General features: G+C 43.4%; 1 protein-coding gene across 3 annotated transcripts in view; it reads right to left on the reverse strand.

Moving 5' to 3' along the window:
* Window positions 1–20,465, reverse strand: part of Slc28a3 (solute carrier family 28 member 3) — a 94,162-nt gene that overhangs the window by 40,243 nt on the left and 33,454 nt on the right. Inside the window, exon 2 of one of the 3 annotated variants that reach the window (XM_013158418.3) lies at window positions 10,269–10,389. The exons of 1 other annotated variant lie outside the window; for it this stretch is intronic. In XM_013158418.3, coding sequence (XP_013013872.1) covers window positions 10,269–10,328 — 60 coding nt within the window. In that variant the 5' untranslated portion in view covers window positions 10,329–10,389. Of the gene's footprint in view, window positions 1–10,268; window positions 10,579–20,465 lie in introns of those variants that run through there. One more of the 3 variants, XM_003474963.3, reaches the window with a different exon arrangement.

Here is a 20,465-nt window from a genome sequence, read left to right on the forward strand (position 1 = left end):
GAGACACTGCCCATGAGGAAGCTTAGATGTTGAGATAATAACATTAAATAATCTATTTTAAATTTGTTCCAAATGCTAAAGGAAGCCATGTTTGAAGAACTAAGGAAAGTATAAAAATGGTATCCCATTTAGAAAATATCAATAAAGAGTTTCAGAGCCCCACACAACTGTGAATCATTACCAATCATACTCAGGTAGAGTGGTTGTTCTAGATGTAGAAGAAAGACAGAAAAGTACAAAAAAAATTTGAAAAAATAATTGTATAATACTTTCCACATTTGATGGTGTCACAGAAAAGTGACTCATGACATATGAAATCTTCAATAAGAGTAACAATTGATTTCTTATCAGAAACCATAAAGGTGAGTCAGATTACGTATTCAAAGTGCTATATGAAAAAGATTGCCAATCAAAAATTCCATATTTAGCAAAATAGTTCTTCAAAAATTAGGAGAAGATATTATCAGATATACACAGAAAGCTTACTACTAGCAGAACTTCCTTACAAACAATACTAAAGGGATCCTTCAGAATGAGATAAGTGGACACAATATAGTAAACTCAAATCCACATAAAGAAATAAAAAACACAGGCTGGGGGTTTAGCTCAGCAGCATAAATACCTGCCTGGCAATGGCAAGGTTATGAGTTCAATCTCTGGTTAAAAAAAAAAAAAAAAAAAAAAAAAAAAAGCACTTCTTTAACAGTAAGTACACAGGCAACGATAGTATATTTTTATTGTGACATTCTTTTCCTGTATTGTTTAAAATATTATTGTATATGGCAGTAATTAAAGGACTGTGTTAGAAGATTTATAACATCTAAATGTGTTGGACAATACCATAAAGAAAGGAGAAGGATTTACACTAAGTTTTGTATATACTATTTGTGACTGACTAATTAATGATTAACTTGAATGGGAATGCCCAGCTGCACTGAGCATGGTGCTGGGTGTGGAAGGTCCACCTAAGGATTGTTGCCAACAGCATAAAAAGAGCACCAGAGGGGAAGATGGTGCTGTTGATTCTCCTGGAGAAGCTTGTTATGCTGGCTTTCCTGATACGAACTTGGCTGTTCTCAATCATAGGAGGAGCTTGGATCCTTGCTGTCCTGGGATGGTTGTGATTCTCTTTGGGGTGGCTCTGGTCCTTATTTTAAGCATTCCTTCCTGACTCCAATGCAGATCCCTCAGCCTGCTAGTACAGATCCTTCATCCCACTGGTGCAGACTTTCTAGCTTCCACTATTGACCTTTGGGCCTTCCCACTGAAGATCCTTGATGTGGACTTGTATGAGCCATTGTTGTGGGTCTTCAACCAGGCCCTCAGTGAGATTTTTTCGGTCTCTGGGTCTCTAGTGTGCAGACAGACCTCTTGAGCTATTCTGGTAATTCTATACATTTGTGTCCTGTATTAAATCTATTTCCTTGCAAACCTTTTACTACAACACTACTGAAATTAAGTCAATATTAATCCTAATATTTATAAATTATGATATTAATGGTAATTCCCAGGATAATCTCCTACACTGTATTAAAGAAACATACTAAAAATTTGACAAAGGGATTAAATTGCTACACCATGAAATACACATTTAATACAAAAGAAAGGATAATGGAGGAGGAAAAATAAATTTTATATATGTTTCTTAGTGTCTGCAATTTCAGAATCCATGCACTCAGCTGATCAAGGATTGGGTGTGGCTCTGTGTTATCGCACTTGCCTAGTGTACACCAGGCTTGGTGTGAGCACCAGCACAGGTGTGGGAAAAGACAAATACTGTGTAAACCTGAAAAATACTGTGTCTGTACTGAATAGGTGCAGACTTTTAAATTTGTTGGTATTTCCTACATTCAGTATAGCAGCTATTACACAACATTTCCATTGTGTCAGTACTATAAGCAATTTGGAGATGAGTTAAGATATGTGAAAGGGTGTGTGTGAGCTATGTGCATACCATTTTATATCAGGAAGCTTAGCACTGAAGATTTTGATATCTGTGGAGTTCGTAGAACCAATTTGCCACACATCAAAGAACAGCTGTGTGTTCATGTGTGTGTATGTGTGTGTATTATAATAACAAATCAGGTAGAAGTCCCACCTTATTAAATACAAATGGCCTTCAGTTAAAAAGCAGGAACTGGCTAAATGAAGGAGAAACCCAAGTTAGCTACACATGACCTACATGATGCATTATAAATTCAAAGACCAAAGTAAGCTAAAAGAGTAGAAAAATATGTGCCATGAAAGTAGTAACCAAAGAAGTGGCTATATACCAGATAAAACATATTTTAAGACAAAAGCTATCAGGCAAAAGACATTTTATAATAATGAAGTGTCAATTCACCGAAGTGCTAATAATTGCAAACATATGTGTAACAGATCTCTTAGACACATGAATCAAAAACAAGGTGATTGGTGGGTACAGTCGCACGTGCAGATCACCTCAGCCACTCAGGAGGCGAAGAGCCAACTATGAGTACAGGCTGGGCAACTGAGTCTTAAGATAAAATTCATGAAAGGGATGAGGAGGGAGCTTAGCTGTTGTATACTTGCTTAGCATGTAATAGGCCTTGGGTCAATTCGTAGCATTCCAAAAACAAATAAAAACAAAACAAAGGAAAGTATCAACAGAATTAGAGGAACAGACAGACAATTCTGTAAGAGCTGGCTGTTTCTATACCCTACTCTCAACAGTGGGTCAAACAGGAAAAGAAATAATCAGGAAGGAAACATAGGAGCCAAATAATGCTCTAAACCAAATGGATCCAGCACAGGGATACGGAACATGCCACCAACAACAGAATACACATTCTTCTCAAGTGCACTTGGGAAGGTCAGCCAGCCTAGACCATTATAGGCCAAATCCAATCTCAATACTCTAAAAAGATTAAGATAAAAAAGCGTCTTCTCAGATCATACTAGAATGAAGTTAGAAACGAATAACATGTGAAGTCTGGGATAACCATAATGTAGTGGAAATTAAACATGCTCTGTAAAGGAAACTCCTGCAGCAATGTCTGAGGAAAAAAAATAAACCTCTAAGTGCTTTTACCCCAGCATCACAGAAGTGACTTGGGGTGGAGGCGTCGAGTCTCTTGCCCCTTAAAAATAAAGTGTAGGAACAACCACGGGCATATGAGCAAAGAGGAAAATACGCATTTTTAAAAATTCCTTCACACACACACACACACACACACACACACAGATTCCTTCACAAAGCAGGTGGTTGTCATATGTGTTGTGTTTTAATTCACCTGCTGCAAGGCCAGCTCCAGCCCATGTATCCTGAGCTGTGGACGCTGCTCACGGAACCCCCCGGATATTTGTACTGCCCCCCTCCACCGGTGAGTGAAGGAGAGACCTTAAATTTTACCTTTGTTTGCATCAGGATTTTCAACAGCGGAACTTTCACCCTAGTGACTGAGAGCCCACCGGCTCCACAGCTTTCCATTCCTGCCAGTTCGCGCTGGCTCTCGCTCTGTGCTGACCTCGGTTTCCTGCTCTCTGGCCCTGCTCTGCTGGCTGACTAGGTGTGCAGGAATCCTGTGGCCTCTTTCCTGCTGTGCAGTGGGGGCCGGTTCCCCATCCGAGGCCTTTTCCAGGATTGCCCTAAATGGGTTCCACCCTAATGACTTCGGAGCTGCAGGCTCTTTGCTGCTGAGGTCACCAGGGTGGGACAGGTGCTTGTTCACGGGAGGGGAGTGACCTGGATTCTGAGGGATATCTCCTAATAAAAGCATTCTTTCAAAAACTTGCCCTAATTGTCACCTTTAGAGGTTCTGGGGACCTCCCTGCTGTCAGTTTCAACTCACTGTCTTTGGGTTCTACCTAACCTCTTTGGAGTTTGGAAAAATCTGTCAATTGTCTTATTAAAAAAAAAAAAACCTTACCCTAATTATGGACATGGGACTCTTATTTATGGAGTGGGGAAAATTAAAAAAAAAAAACTGATGATGTAACAATTCATGTTCACATGAAACCAGGCAATTTGATATTATCTTCCACAATACTTTATATTTATTTTCAGGGGGCTTAATTTCAGGGGGACTAGAAGTCTCAAGGTTTAAAGAAGCTTTTAGAAAATATGGGACAGAGCTGGGCATGGTGGCACATCCCTGTGATTCTAGTAGGTTGGAGGGTGAGACAGGAGGATTACTGCAAGTTCCAAACCACCCTGAGCTAGTTAGCTCAAGATCAGCATACACACACACACACACACACACACACACACACACACACACACACAGAAGAAATTGTTGCGATTTTTCAGAGTAGATCTCTCTTCTCTACCTTTTTTTTTAAACTTGAGAGTGTCTCACTAAATTGTTTGGGGGGTGGGCTTAAACTCTTGATTCTCCTGTCTCAGCCTCCCAGGGTTGCTAAAACAAGATCTAGAAAATAGAAAAAAAAAACCATAAATGGGGCCATATAGAACTAACTTTTGTTCCCTGAAATATGCTATTAAAGACTGAAATACCTCCATCTTGCCAGATGGTACATTCCTGTAATAACAACACTTGGGAGGCTAAGGCAGGAGGATTGGCATGAGTTCAAGACAAGCTGAATTATATAAAAGACCTTGTCTCAGAAAAGCAAAACAAAACAACCCAGAAAGACAAAAAGACTGAAAGACATCTTTGGGGGCATAAAAGACCTTTGTAAAGCATAACTGACAAAGGGCTTTAAACCAGAATATTTAAAGAACTCTTTCAAATAACTAAGAAAAATGCAAACTACTGCAGAGGAAATAAGAGACTTGAAGAGGTGTTTCACCGTGTTGGCACCGGAAGACAAACAGCAGGAAGAGTGACGTGTTGCAAAGAGACATTTTGGTCCACCACGAAGTTTGTATGTGGTAGTGGTCCCGCACATGACGATGGAGCTGAAAGATTCCCACTCCGGGAGGCAGTGCAGATGTTGTGACGCTGTAGTGTGAGGCAGAACCAGTGTTTGTGGTGATGCAAGTGTAAACAAATCTCCTACCCTATGTAGGAAAGTACAGTACATAACACTTGATAATGCTGATAAATGACCCTCACTGGTTTATGTATTTATCACACTATACTGCTTATTGCTATTTTAGAATATACTCTTTCTACCTACTAAAAAGTTAACAGGATAACATTATATGATGCTACACCAATGGCAAGAGAGGAGGAGATCAGGGCATGGCAGTGGCTGGGCCAGTGGGGGTGGCCCGTCAACGCTCTGCACCTCAGAGTGCTGCGTTCAACCCATTTTGTAAGAACTTGAGCAGGCTCTTGACAGGATCTAGATCTGACCTGTCTTGAAGAGTGGGAGGCACAAATGGCTGCCATCAAGCTGGGGGCCACAATAAACTCACTTGGTGCCCCTCCCCACCTGGGGGTTGCAGAGTACGTCTTTTTCTTGCCCTTCCTTAGCCTGCACTTACTCTGTAGAGCACGTTTCTTGTCTTTTTCTATCTTTAACAAATGTAAGACCTTGCTAACTTTTAAGATTTGTTTTGACCAATTATTTGTTCAGGACATGAAGAATCTAGAAACCACCTGTAGAAGAAGATCCCAGCACTCAAGACCTGGTGACAGCAGCCTCAAGTGAGCGGCCTCGTTCATTGGTTGGTGTACACCATCTAGGTTTGTGTTAGTCTGCTCTGTGATATTTACACAACAAGGTAATCACCTAAGGATGCATTTTTCAGAGCACTTTCTGTTGTTAATGCATGACTGTTCTCTTACAGAGTGAGATGAAATGAGTGTCTGAGATGAAAAGCCAGTTGCATGTTGGTGATGATACAGGGGAGCAACAGGAGCTCTCACGCTGCTGATGGGGGAGTGAAATGGTGTAGTCATATAGGAAACAGTCTGCCGTTATTAGTAAAAGTCCAAAGTTTATGTCTGTTCCAGTGATTTAGCAGAATAACGCATAGTAGATTGTGAAGGTTCTCCCAGAGCATGTGCGAAGGTGTTCATAGCTGCACTGTAGAAATGCCAAGAACCCTAAGATACAGATGCTCACTAATGCTAAACCATGTTGACCTGGAACATTCAAGGGAGAGAGTGTTGTGCATCAAGGAAACTGGATGACTTGCAGCTACAGGCAGCACCATGAATAAATCTCAGAAGCAGAAAGAGCCAGATATGAAAGAATTCATCCTATTTAATGCCATATACATTTTAAAATCACTTAAGAATATATTCTTTATGTCTTTGGTTAGATAAAGTTCAAAAGCAGCATAAATGCTGCTGGAGGAATAAAGAAAAGCTTGGAAGTATTTACTATAGAGCTGGAATGGTGGCGAGCCCTGGGGAGTTTCCCCAGGGAGAAGGCAGCAATGGCAGCGGGCAGGCTTGGGGATGGCAATGCCCTGTTTCCTGACATGGGTGGCTGTCAGTTTCATTAGAAGGTGTGCGCTTAGTTTTACGCACTTTCCCCAGACCCTGTGCCAGCCTGAAGCCCTGCTTTCCTGGCTTCCCCCACGGTGGTCTTCTTGCCACTTTTTCTCATCTCTGTGCTGTTAGGCACCTAAAGACGCTCAGCTTAATGCAGGGCATGAGCTTCACTACTTCATCTAGACTTCATCTAGATGTGGGGAGTCACCCAAATTCCAACAGGCCTCCAGTGAAACACTTCCTCTTCCTTGTTCTATCTTCTCTTAGATTTCCAGTCTAAACAACGGGGATCTCTTCCCCGTTGACATTCCATGATGGAGACCCTGACTTCCCATTCTTTTGTCTACCCCAGAAACCGGGCTCACTGTTAATGTGCTTACCCCACTCACCAGAGCCTGGTTTTCATGATATGCACATCTGTGCTGCTACTCTTCTTCTGTGTGTCTACTCTTCTGTCTGGCAGCTGATTTCGTTCACTCAGTAATTCTGGTATAGATAGCATTACCACCCTACCTTATGCAGGAGAGTGTGAAGGTGCCAAGCAGAGTGCCATCCCCGCCCATATCCTGATGTTTCAACACAGCCCGTATCTGTATAAGAACCTCCACCCCAACACTGTGTCCCTGCCTCCAGCTTTGTGATGATGGTCGCACTAACATTATACCTTGTCTTGCACCCATGCAGTCTTGCTCCATTTTATCCACCTTCAATAGGACTACCCAGGGCATCATGAAAAGTAGGAATTTGATCATGTCAGTTTTTGTGACACCTTTCCTCTCCTTGTGCACCCAGAGGCCTGGGGCCACTGAACCTCCCTGAACCTTGGTCACCTCTTCATCCTGGACACATGCTTGTCTCTTTTAGGGCCTGCACTGTGCACAGCTAGCCCTGTTTGCATGTGAGGCTCTGTTTACCTCCTCTGCAATGCTCTCATAGGCTCTTGTCCACCCAATTCCAAATGCATGTTTGCATGTTTATTGATTATGTGCTTGGTGCAGGTTCACAGCACTATTTTATACTTCATGATGTTGTAATTGCTCACTTTTGTCTGCTCTATTTTTCGTTTTGTTGTTTGAGACAGAATCTCATTATGTAGTCCAGACTGGCCTTGAACTCACTGTGTAGCTCAGCCTGGCCTCAAATTCACTATGATGCTCCTGTCTCAGCCTTCCAGATACTGGGGTTGTAGGCATGCACCACCACACTCAGCCAGCTATGCTTCCTGAAGGCAGAAATAGTATATTGCTCCCTCTTGGTGTGTCCTGTTAGTGATGGCTGTGTGTAGAGGACAGGCAGTGATTTTGCTGAAACTGCTGCAGAATGTCTTGTTGAGAGGAGCATGGGAAGGAGGACTCCAGCCCTGGCTGCTAGGAATGAACTGCTGCTCAGACTCTCTGCTGATGTGAGGTGCCTGCAGTCTGGAATGCTGTTTTTTGATAGAAGAGCATGAGGAACAGAAACTAGGACCACGGATGTGCCTCCCCTTGCTGCCCAGGAATAGCCATTGTGTGCCAGGGACTCTTCTCCAGCCAGAATGTCCCACTGCCTGTACTCTGTGACTATCTCACTCCATGGGGAATCCAAACCAGTCCCACGCTTACCATCTTTCCTCCTACACTTGCTGCTTATGAAAGGGGTCATCATATGCCCCTCCTGCCAAAATCCAGTAAAACCTTGGTTTGAGAGCATAATTCATTCTGGAAACACTTTTGTAATTCAAAGCACATGTATATTAAAATAAATTCCCCCATAAAAGATAATGGAAACTCAGATAATTTGCTCCATAATCTGAAAATATTTACATGAAATTTAAAATACTACTATATAATATGAAGTAATAAGGAGGTTCCAAAAAATAAAGAAAAATAAGTAAATTAAATTAAACTTTGAAACCGCTCGTGACTGGTGTGAAGGAGCTAAGAGAGAGGAGAGCTCCCTTGGAGGATACTTTTCTCTCCCATTAATGGAATCACTGCTGTTATTGGGTCTATGGAATCTTTTCATTTCCATGCGTCTTTAACCAGGAAGCTACTCTGTGACACTTGCTTTTGCCACCTTTTCTGGAACGTTGGACAGATTCACAGTTCACACTGCTACAGCCTTATTTGGGTGGTGCTTTTCTGCCAGATTTGCACTGTTCCCTGTATTTTACCCATCTCTCTAATCTCATTTGAGGTAGAGATTCTTCAGCCTTTTTCTTCTCTTTATCTGAGATGAGATCCCTATAATCTATGGCTATTGGGAGTTGATCACCCACAATCCCACAGAAAGAGAGAGAAGAATCTTTGGCTTATGAGACATTTGCTATTAAGCATTACTTGTATCACAAGACAACACTTATTTATCAAGTTAAGTTTTTAGAAATGTTTGCTCATCTTGTGGAACAGCTGCAGAACAAGTAACGCACAGGTTTTGCTGTATACTGGATCCGAAGGGACTGAGCAGAACAGATGCAGAAGGCACCCTGCCCTCCCTGTCTCCCTGAGGCCAGCCTGGCTCTCTTCCCACAGAAGTCCTCTGTTACATACAGCGGGAGAACAGCCCTCACCCAACGAGTCAGGGACACTGAGGTGAGCTTGTGCAACCTGCTTTAATGGCAGTCACGCATACCGCCCACTGCTGCTCCTTAATACTTCCTGTGTACCGGCTCACATTGGAATTGGCCCCCAAAGTGTCCAAGCCTCTTTTTCTCCACTTCATCACATCATCCTCGCAAGGTGCTTCCCTTGGTTAGAATGGTACATAAGCTCCCAAGGTTAACCACATCTCTGTGATTTTGCCTTCTGTGAGGCCCTGCCTGATACATGTGAAATGAAAAATACTTCTGAAACTTGTGTGTTTTTCCTCTATTAATTTGCCTTTTATACTGGGGAACGAGAAGGGTGGAGGAAGGTTTTCCTCCATAAGAAGGGCACTACCTTGACTATCCTACACACCAGCGCACTGTGGCTCTGGAAGGGTGCAGGAGCTCCCTTATGAAAGGGGTCATGATGGTCGCACTAACATTATACCTTGTCTTGCATCCATGCAGTCTTGCTCCATTTTATCCACCTTCAATAGAACTACCCAGGGCATTACCCATCTCTCTAATCTCATGATGGTCATGAGACCATCTATGAGCCTCTTTCTGTGTCAGCACCTAAAAGCTCTGTTTTGCTCAGCTCTGATCATGAGGCCCAAAATGTGGACCTTGTCTCTTTTCTGAAGCCCCCACGCTGAGTGTTGGGTCAGGATGGGAAGCACAGCTAGGAGTAACTCTGAAAATCTCCACTCTGCACCAGCTCAGAATGACCTGGCCTTTTTCAGTGCTGAGGAACATACAGCAAATGCCATGCCACTGAGCTACACTACTGCCCCTCTTGGGTTTCTGACAGGTTCCTTCTAAGACTGTGTGCCCAGCCCTGTCCTGAGCAGCATTAATCATGCAGTGAGCTTGGGCTGATGACAGTCTGGTTTGTGTAACCCGGCCACTCTGAGGCAAGCACTTTGACCACCATGGGATGGAGGCTGGGGGCTCTGGTGTAAAGAAAGGAATCTAGAGACCTAACTCCAACCAGAATCTGGCTCTCCTATTCTTTCCCTTTCACTGATCCTTTGGAAAGGTGCCTGCGGGTAAATACTGCCAACTGCACTGGTATTGTGAGCCTCAGGGGAGAAGGGAGGAGAAGGCAGTTTTGTTTCTGAGTGACAGAGCAAATTTGGATCAACACAAGTTGTGAAAAGAGACTTTTCAGGTTTGTCAACCCAGAAGAGCTCAAGGAGGAAAAGTAATGGGCTGAAAGTGTGCCACTGAAATGCTTGATAATCCCACTGCTTAAGCTAAAGGATTGCAAGGAGCAAAGAAAGAGTATTGTTCCATTTACTGGGTCTCAGAGGAAGGGGAAGAGCACTACTCACCTGGAAGCCGGTGTTGTTGTAGCCCTGGAGTCTGAGGGCGGCTGGATGTGTCAGCTCCATGTTCCGTTCTGCTGCCTGGGCTCCAAAACCCTTTCTGAGATCTGAGCGTACGTCCTGCTAGCTGGACAAAAGAACACAGCCTCTAATGATGTCACGAGGCCACCTGCAGCCAGGCAGAGCTGGGCATTGCTTCAGTTTGGAAACTTCTGAGTGACGAGCTGAACCAGGTTGGGGTGGGGCTGGATGGGCTAAGGGGCGGGATAGAGGCCTCTAGGGCAGCCTGTCCTCCTCCAGCACCTTTTCAGTTGCTGCTGTGGTTGCCTTCTCCTTTCTCCTGAGAGAAAACTTCAGTCCTGTACAACAGAAAATGATCCTCTCTCTTTGGTCCTCAGGCACTAGTCTATATCTGTGGATGGTGTGAGGACCAGCATGGTGCAGGGCAGGGGGTGGGGGCAGGACCACAGGGCCAGGTCCCATCACGGGATCTCTCTCTGGTGCCAAGCATGTTAGGCACAGTGCATACAGCTCCATGTTCCATTTGGGGAAACTGAGGCTTCAGAAAGTTCATAGCTTTTTTCAGACACGTAGATGATAAAGGGGCAGTGAATGTCAGGTTCAGCTCTGGTCATTCCAAAGCCTTCCACTGTATCCCAACATCAGACCAGGTAGCTTTCAAGAATCCAACTCCCAGAAGTGCGGAGAAGCCACAAATAAGTGGGGGTGACCAGCTGCTTACTAGGTAAAAGGATTCTTTGTTTCATGAGTTAGCTATAGAATTCTTTCAAAATAGGGACTTTACCCCTCTGGTGTTTAAAATGAGCTACTATGTATCTGATAATTATTATAACTGTGTGGTTTCTGTGAAAACATGGAAAATACTTATGATAAGTGAATAACTGAGTGTTATAATTTAATAGAGCAAAACAATGGGCAAAATAATGAAAGAAAATCCCAGCTCTTACTAGTGTTATTTCTGGATTGGCTTTTATGCTTGACGGTTATTTTCTCCATACTTTTGTGGAATTTTATATAAAATGTGTGACACTTGCTGTTGTGATAGAATATCTATTAAGGTGAGGGGAATACAGTCTGAGTTTACAGCTTGGCTCTGCCTCTTAATCATAGGAAATTACAGCTTCACAGCCGAATCTAGCCCACTGCCTCTTTTTAACATGACCCAAGCGCTAAGAGTAAGAATGAGTTTTAGATTTCTAGGTAGCTGAACAGTAATCAAAAAGAAAAATATTATATGACAAGTAAAAATTATAGGAAATTCAAATTTCCCATAGGAACGGAGTTCAGTGGGTCTGGAAACGCACACCCATGCGCTTACACATTGTCTGCAGAAACTTCCTTTCCAGAAGCTGTGACAGAGACTGTACTGGTCACAAGTAAACCATCAGTGCCCTGGACCTTTGCAGCAACTGTGTGCTGCCCTGATTTGTTGCACAAGTAAGCTGGGCAAGTGACTTGCTCCTTGCAGTTTGGTTCACCATGCAATGAGCTAACTGTCTTGGACGTTTGGAGATACGGATCCCCAGATAGGCTGTGTTTGCTGGGCTGTCTACTCTCACTCAGGGTGGGTAGATTGAACCTAATGAGAAAGTCACCAGCAAGCTTGGGGGAGCAAAAGCTTCTAAGGAGAAAGTGGTTTCTGGGCAGGGGGAGGTGGTTGCTAGGCATTGGAGGAAGTCGTCAGGGATTAGATTTACCCAGGCTTCCTGGGACTAGTGGTTGGGATGCTGTGCTCCGTGATGGTCTTTCCTGGTGAGCATTGCACGAAGTGCCCATGTTAAAGGATTGCTGGGTTGATAACACGAGTTACCATGTATCCTCAGAAACACTGGAACGGTGCCTGACACATATCTCCTAACTCAGTACTGCCCAAGCTTCCCTTGCGCTTGAGCTCTTCAGTGTTTCTTATTGATGAACACGACTTGGGCATTTCTATTAGTTTTTCCCCATAATGCAGCACGGTACAATTAGTAGTCACTGTTAGCTAAGACGAAACTCTCACTAGAGGTGGTCAAGACAGGTGTGGGTAAATGGAAAGCAGACATGTGGGAAACCAACTGTGAAATCATTTGAATAAACACTCTGCTGCCACCTGTTATAATCTCTGTGAAAGCAAGACTCAGCCTAGTGTATGGTTGTGATCCTTACTTTCTGGAGGAAAGGAAAAACCTTCATTCTGTCATTTGTGGTTATAATCACAGAAACTTTGTTCCTGACATTTCCACAGATACCTCTAAAAATGCAATCCCATGCATTTTCTGCCCATCAGTGGTAGAAAGAAAGGTTGAGCCAGGTGTGATAGAACACATCTGTAATCCCAGCACTTGGGAGGCTGAGGCAGGACTGCCACAAGTCTGAGGCCAGTCTGGGCTACACAGTAAATTAAAAACTGGTACGAACTATATAGTGAGATCCTGTCTAAAATTATTTTTTAAATGTTTAAAAGAATGCAAGGATCTTAGAGAGCTTCAATGCACCAGTGATAGCACCATGCAACACTAATAGAAAGTTACAGTGACTCCCTCCCTTCCCCTTCTCCGACCACAGTTACCATAAGCAAACAGAAACCCAAGGAGAGTAAACCGCATACACAACTATGACCCTAAAATGCCAAATGATGGTGAAATTCAGAAAGAGTCCAAGTTAAGACACTGTGTATCTGAAGCCTACACTGAACATTCAGAATTGCTTGCAGCAACAGAATTAATTTGACTTATGGGCTATCACTTAACAGGGTAGAACTTAGGGCCACACTGTGGCTCATTTTCTGAATTTAGAAATACGCAATGTATTGGAAAATACAGTAAAATGCCCTTTTGATTCATATGTCTGCACTGAAAGTCAGTTTCCAGGTGTGCAGTCACTACTCGGAAGGACCAGTTTGTTCCAAGGTCAACGCCCCCTCTCTTCCCACAGCTGAGCCGTTTTCCCTGTATATCCTTCCAACTCCGCTTTAAACCTGGAAACCGTTGTGCAGGAATCAAGCAACTGGGCTTGTGTCACATAATTCCTGTACGCTATTCTGTTCCCTGATTGCTGAATTATAAAGACTAAGACAGACCTCACCAGTCCTGTGTGCACAGCTTGTTATTTATGCTTTGGTGTTTTTGAAACAGGGTCTTGCTGTATGGTTCAGCCTGGCTTTGATCTCACTATGTGGTAGTCCAGGCTAGCCTCGAACTCATGGAAATTCTGTGTCAGCTTCCCAAAGGCTGGGATTACAAGTGTGCACTGCTACAGCTGGCTAAAGTCTCGATTGAAAAAAAAGTAAAAATAAATTAAATCCATACACAGTGAAGGACTGCTTTTCTTGTTTTATGCCTGTAGTTCGTTAGTGAGTTCACTCGTTGTGACAATATTTCTAAGAGAAATAAACTAAAATTTTAAAAATTGCACATAACAGAAGTCCAATGTTGAGGTATACATTATAGTGTGATTTTTATCTGCTGCTTACTGTCCTCTATGAAGACATTTCATGTACTATACATTACCATTCATATGCACAGCTTGAAACTGTTTTATCCATAAATCAAATCCTATTAATACAAACAACATTGATATTAAAAATAAATAATAAAAGTGTAATCCTGCATGGCTTACAAGTTGGTTTAATTTTTCAGACCACCTAAAAGAAAAGAAAAAGCAGTATGACAATGTAGACCAGGCTAGGGGTATCACCCATGGCAGTGAATGTGTTTAGCATGTGTGAATCCCTGGATTTAATCTCCAGTGCCAAATAAATAAACTTAAAAAAATAAAACAAAAAATGTGCATTCAAAATGGGACATGCTTTAGGATTTGATTTTCTAATGGTCAGGTTTTACTTTCCGACACGCCCGCCACCCCAGGAAAGGCCCGCTTTAGGGGCATAGGACTCCCCTGAACATGCCTGTCCCAGAGCAAAGCCTTATTCACTGCCGGTGTCACTGGGAGAGGTGGCCCTGGCAGTGAAAGAGTGCTGCCCTGCTGAGCACTCCTTCATGTAGCTGTGGGGTACTCATGGTGCTCCCGTTCAGTCCTCACAACAGTTGGGCCCATGGAGTATTAATGCCCCTTTCCAAGGAGACAAAGGGAGCTCTCTGGACACCCTGCCAGGAAGTGGCAACATCATTCTCTGCCCCAAGCCTCTGGAATGCAGTGCCCCTAAAAGCCATGTTCTAGAAAGAAGAAAGCCTGGGGAGGTGAAGTAGTGTTGGTTCCCAAAGTGCTCACTTCGCTTCCAAGGAAAGCCAACCATAGGCAAAGTAAACTCAGCGTGTTAGTAAAATAGAAAACAATGAGATTGGTGGGAAGGTAGCCTTTAATTGACTTGCTCACTTTGAAATCTTGGGGAAAAAACTCAAACCAACCAAGAAACAAACCAAAAAGTTGCTGCTGCTAGCTGAGGTGTTCCAAGCATCTGGTCGCCAGCTGGATTCCGCTGGGCATGAATGCTCAGCCCTGTGTTCTCTCCTGTTCTTGGAATAAGTCAGCTGTGGCAGAACAGCTCATCCCTGACCAAGGAGAAACAGAGGAAAAGCGCTGAACCTCGTATCGAGGGGATAGGGACATGGACAACATTACTTGGCATATTTTAGGACCTTGAGTTCAATCTCCAGCACTGCACAAAACAAATGAAAAACCTCAAAATCTCTATAATCTTGTGTGTGCCAGGGATTATGTGTGATGTTCGTAACTAGCCAACTTGCCCCAGGAGCCAGGGCCGGGGCAAAGTAAGCAGAGAGGACAGGTGCAGGTTTATGGGACAGCTTGATTCTGGGGCAGGGGCAGGGGCAGCCCCTGAACATAGGAGACCTGCATAGACCTGCCCAGCTCACCCTTTTCACCCTGTTGGGAGAGCGATCTATGGGGTTCTTTAGTTGAGGGGAGCCTGTTAACTGAACCAGCTTTGGACTTGGGCCAGCTTTTCATAGGCTTTACGTCTACATTAACTGGGCGCAACATCAGCAAGATACTCTTAGTGATCTCTTTAAGCAACTATTGTTACCTGTAAAACCAGGTTCATAGTTGCACCTGTCCTAAGGGTTTACTGTAAGGATCAATCGAAGTCCTTACAGAGAAAGTGTTTAGCACTGGATATTAAGTACTGAGGACTGAACCACCTTTGCACTACATCCTAGCCCTTTTATTAATTAATTAATTTGTTTTAATTTGAGACAGGTCTTGCTAAGTTGCCCAGGTGGGACTTGAACTTGTGTCCTTCCTGTTTCAGCCTCCCTAAGTGCTGGGGTTTCCAGTGTGCCACAGAGCCCAGCATGCAGCTGCTTTTTTAGATTGGTCCTTTCCAACCACTGTTGCCCTGGGCTTGGTCAGTGTCTAGTTTGGTGAGTTCGCTTGCTTTACACATTGTCAGAAAAGCATAACAAAGGCAGGGAAAGGCAAACATTGACTTGAGCTGGGTTGACGTCAGCCACATGAAACTTTTGTAGCTGGACAAAGACCTTCCAGGAAACACATTCTGAGAAAATACAATTTCCAGAGACAAAAGTCTTTGCTTTTAGCAGTGTTAGTAACTGTCTGAAGTTCAGAGAAAGAGACTGCTGTGAACTAATGTCAGAAGCAACTTGGAATGGCCTTTGGTTCTCTTTCCCGGAATCTATAAAGCAGGACAGCAGCTCTACACCTGTGGTTCTCTGCCACGTCCAGTGAAGTCCTTCGTGCAGACATAAAACAGATTCGGCAAGACTGGAGCACTGTTCTCAGCGCCACAGTGTGGGTCACTTTGTTGAAGAGACCCTGTTCGTTTTCAGAGCAGTTTTCCTCATTCATTTCTAGTGTCAGCATGTGCCCGCAGTACACAGTGGTCACATCCCTCCCTGCATCCTGGCACCTGTGCCCTGGCACCTGCACCGTGAAAGCAGCTCCTTTGCGCCTCCCTCTCACGCATGTCCCAGGTCTCCTCTGTTCTCCAGAGTCCACTTCCACGTGTTCTGCCATGTCTTCTACTTTGATCTTTGCAGTCTCTATATACTGGGTTTTGATGCTACTGGAAAAAAGTGTTGTCATCTTTGGAAAAGAGATCACTCAGTACCTATTGTCTTTATCACTTTTACCCTTCACTGCAACAATTATGAAAGGGTGCTAAAAAGCAGCTGGAATGATTTGCTAACAAGCATGTTGGCGTACACTCTAAATGTCTTCAACTGCACAGTATTAATCAAGGGAAGGAGTAGCAGACTTCCTAATGGAGAACACTGCAAGACAGATCACCCAAAACAAGGCAAAGTGAGACCCTGTGCCTCGTGACTACTCTCTGAGCCTCCACCACTTACTTGGTTCTTTCCAAAAGCCACAGCCTGAATCCTATCAGAGACACTGGGTACCCTGTGTGATAGCTGACAATACTTTAATTCCTCAAGGCTAAGGTCCTGAGAGACAAAGGAGGCAGGGAGGTTCCCAGGTCACAGGATGCTGAGGAAATGTGACGAAAAACTGCATACATCCTCCTGCAGAAGGTCCTGGGGTAGATGTGAGTTTTGTTACAACTAACAACCTAGGGATGACAGGCCAAATCTGAAGTAAGGCGTCAATGTCAAATTTCCTAATTTTAGTGATTGTACTGCGGTTATGTAAGAAAATGACCTAGGAAACACACATTGGAGTATTTAAGGGTACAGGAGTGTGATGTCTTTACTCCTAAATGGTTCAGAAACGCAACAAAACAGACAAACCACACCATGCAAATGTAGAGAATGTGAGACAGAATACATAGAGCAAATGAGCCATTAGGATAATGACTCTATGAAGGTAGTTTTGTATCACACCTGAGCTTTTCCATACTATACATTCAAAATTATATCAAAATAAAAAGTGACAAAAGATACTTCCTGAATTCTTCATAGGTACAAATGTTTGCATTTAGCATTTTGTCAGTTATGCGTGTGGCTCATGCTCTTTGTCTCAGAACTATAAAAATGCTGGATATTAGTGGTATCAGATTTTTAAAAACTTAGGGATTTATGCCAAATTTAAATTGTGCTGAAAATATGCAATGTCTAAAAGAAAATGTTTCAGATCAGACTTTAACATTTTCAACCTTTTCTCATCTCTACCTAATTATTTCATATACTGGCAAAATCATGTGGGAGTAATGTCTTGGCTCTTAAATCAGGTGGCTGAACATTCAGAAGTTTAAGAGTTATTTAGAAGCATTGGCAATGTGGATTTAATTAATTCTAATCAGTCTCTTGACTGGGAATAATTTGTGGACATAAAAGGATAATGTCCTTTATAGTCAGTGTACCAGTCACAACCTAGTATAAGAAAAAGTGTAACTTAAACAAAATAACTTGAGTTTTTCTGTTATTTACTTCATTGGCATTCCTTTATATTTTCTCCTTTTTTTTTTTTTTTTTTTTTTTGGTACCGGGGATTGAACTCACGACCTTGTGCTTGCCAAGCAAGCATTTATGCCACTGAGCTAAATCCTCAGCCCCTCCATTTTTTTGTTTTATTGAAAAAAATAAAACAAATATCCTTAACCAAATAAGAGAATAACAATGGTTACTACATGGTGTAGCATTATCTTCAAATTAGTTACTCAGTACAAGACATAAATCAAAACTATTTTTACCAAAAAAAAACCCGGATAACACAAACTTTCTTTCCAACAAACTATGATAAACTAGTATATAAATGAGACAAATTAGCATATAAACTGCAATATTTTTAAAACAACAGGATGTGTAATTTGAGAAGTATTTGAACTTCTTACTTTCTATTTTTGCTCTTTTATTTTGTTCTTTATTTGTGTGTATATATATACACACACAAATATATATACAAATAAATACTCTGTGACATGTACTGTGTCACCTACACAGTATTTCATATATATAGCATTGCTCATATAATAGAAAACATGATATAGGCTTGTGTCTCTGAGGCATTTCACTTAACATTATATTCTTAAGGTACCTCCATTTACCTACAAATGCCTTCAAGTTTATCCTTCTTTATAGCTCTGTAACTATATCTAGCTTTATAGCTCTGTAGTATTCCATTGTGTATGAATTTCACATTTTCTCTATCTATCTATCTATCTATCTATCTATCTATCTATCTACAAGAATTAGCTGTTATATGTCGTGCTGTTATAAATATGGGTACACATGTACCACTGTAACATGGTTGTTTTAACTCTCTTCGCTCCCTTTAAGGGGGACAGCTGAGTCGAATGGAATTTGAAGAGTTTCCTCCTGATTTCCATAGTGGTTGTACAGTTCACATTTCCACTAGCAATGTGGTAGAGCCCCTCCTGCCCTCCTGCAGCCTCATCAGCACTTGTTGTATTTGATTTTTTGACATTAGCCATTTTTTTTTTCTGGAGTAAGATGATATCACAGTGTGTTTTTTTTTTTTTTAAGAGGATCCTGCTATATAGTTTGGGCTGGTCTTGAGCTCACTATGTACACAACGACATAAACTGCTGGTGCTCCTTCTGCCTCAGCTTCCCAAGTACTGAGATTAGTACCACCACGCCTGGTTTAGCCTTGTTTTAATTTGCATTTCTTTGATGGTTGCTGGCATTTCCTGGCATTGACTCAAAAGAGTCATTGTAGGTAACTTCCGTTTATTTATCCAAAATATGCTGTGATTACCCAGGAAAAAAATCCCGTGTCCCAGCTGTGTCTTGAGATGTAGCAGGTGCTGCAGCACTGGCCTCGTTTCTTCTGCGGGTGGAAGGGTGCAGTGCTGTGCTCAGCCTTGTGCCTCTCACGCTGCTGTCTCTTGCCTTCTCCTGCTCTGTCTTGCTGCTGTGAATCTTTTGGGTTGCCTGCACTCTGTTCTGTCTTCTGGACATCTTTGTTTGAACTTGGATGTGGACTGGCCCCTTGCCTGGCCGTTCATCATTGCCTGCGACTTTGTTCTTTAGTGGGACAATCCAAGGCCATGCCCCACTTTGCCACCCCAACTGCAGTTGGGAGCTCTTTCATGGGTCTGGCACAGCAACGCGGCAGGCAGGCACAAGCTCTGAACAGTGGACCCCACCCCCTGAGCAGCACCTCCACCCAGGAACTGTGGTGTGTACATCTAAAACCTGCCAGAAGCAAGGAGTCTCTGAAGCTGCCTGGCATCCTATCTAAAAAGAGTGACAGGAGTGACTGGGGAGAACAGTTTTCACAGTGGAATGAAATGCATCAAATCTATGAAAATTTATAAGACCCAAATGATTCTTAAAAAAACTAGGAAAAACCTAAAAGGAGGAAATGAGCATCCGTATTGTTTATGAGGAGTAGTCACTTGTCTCTGTCCAGGACTGTTGAGTCAGAGAAATGTCCCAGCTGTTGCAAGCGGGATTAAGGAGGCTGGCATCAGAGTGGGTAATGTGATGTCACCCCGCAGTGAGATGGAGACTTCCCCCCACCACGCCCTGTGCTTGTGTTCCATACAGGAAGTGAGTAGGAATCCGGAGCCCCAGCCCCGCCTCTTGACTGACCCTCCCCAGGCCTGGCTGACCACAGAGGAGCTGGTAGAGGCCCAGAAACCTGTGTTTGCCAAGAGCAGGGAGGGAACTGGGTCAGAAAGTGGGGGCAACGGTGAGCCCGGCTGAGGGAGCACGCCCTGGTGGTGCTGCTGCCGCTGGAGGGGCTCAGCTTCGCTGGGAGTCCACTTGGTGGACACTGCAGGAGCAGCCTTGGTTGCTGGGATCCACTTTCCCTGCTCTGCCTGGGGGTCCTCTTCCCTTCACCCAGACCTTCTTGACTCTTTCCTCTGCCTGTCTTATAGCCTCTGGGTTGCCCTCTTCACTGCCAGAGATAAGTGGGCTTCTCAAAGTCCATGCCTGGGAACTGAGCATGGTGGCATTCACTTGTAATCTTAGGTACTCAGGAGGCCGAGGCAGGAGGATTGCAAGTTTGAAAGCAGCCTGAGCAACTTAATGAAACTTTGTAAAAATAAAAAATGTGCTGGGGGAGTAGCTCAGTGATAGAGTACCCCTCACCCTGGTTCAATCCTCTGAAGTCAATCAAACATTTTGTATGTTCGTGTTTTTTCTGGAGAGACGTTGAACTCCCATGACACTGGGATACCAGTGGAAAGAGGCCAGGAGGAAACCAGACAAGATGCAGATAAAGCTGAGCCTGTGGCGGGGAAGATGCTGTACCACAGTGATGGAGAGGTGCACTGGACATTCCCAAGACAGCCCCTGAGTGCCAAAGTCAGCATGGTAAAGGCTGGAAT

The sequence above is a fragment of the Cavia porcellus genome, unplaced genomic scaffold (assembly GCF_034190915.1).
Source record: "Cavia porcellus strain 051 isolate PalLab524CR breed Dunkin Hartley unplaced genomic scaffold, mCavPor4.1 scaffold_2, whole genome shotgun sequence".
In the NCBI taxonomy this organism is placed as follows: Eukaryota; Metazoa; Chordata; class Mammalia; order Rodentia; family Caviidae; genus Cavia; species Cavia porcellus.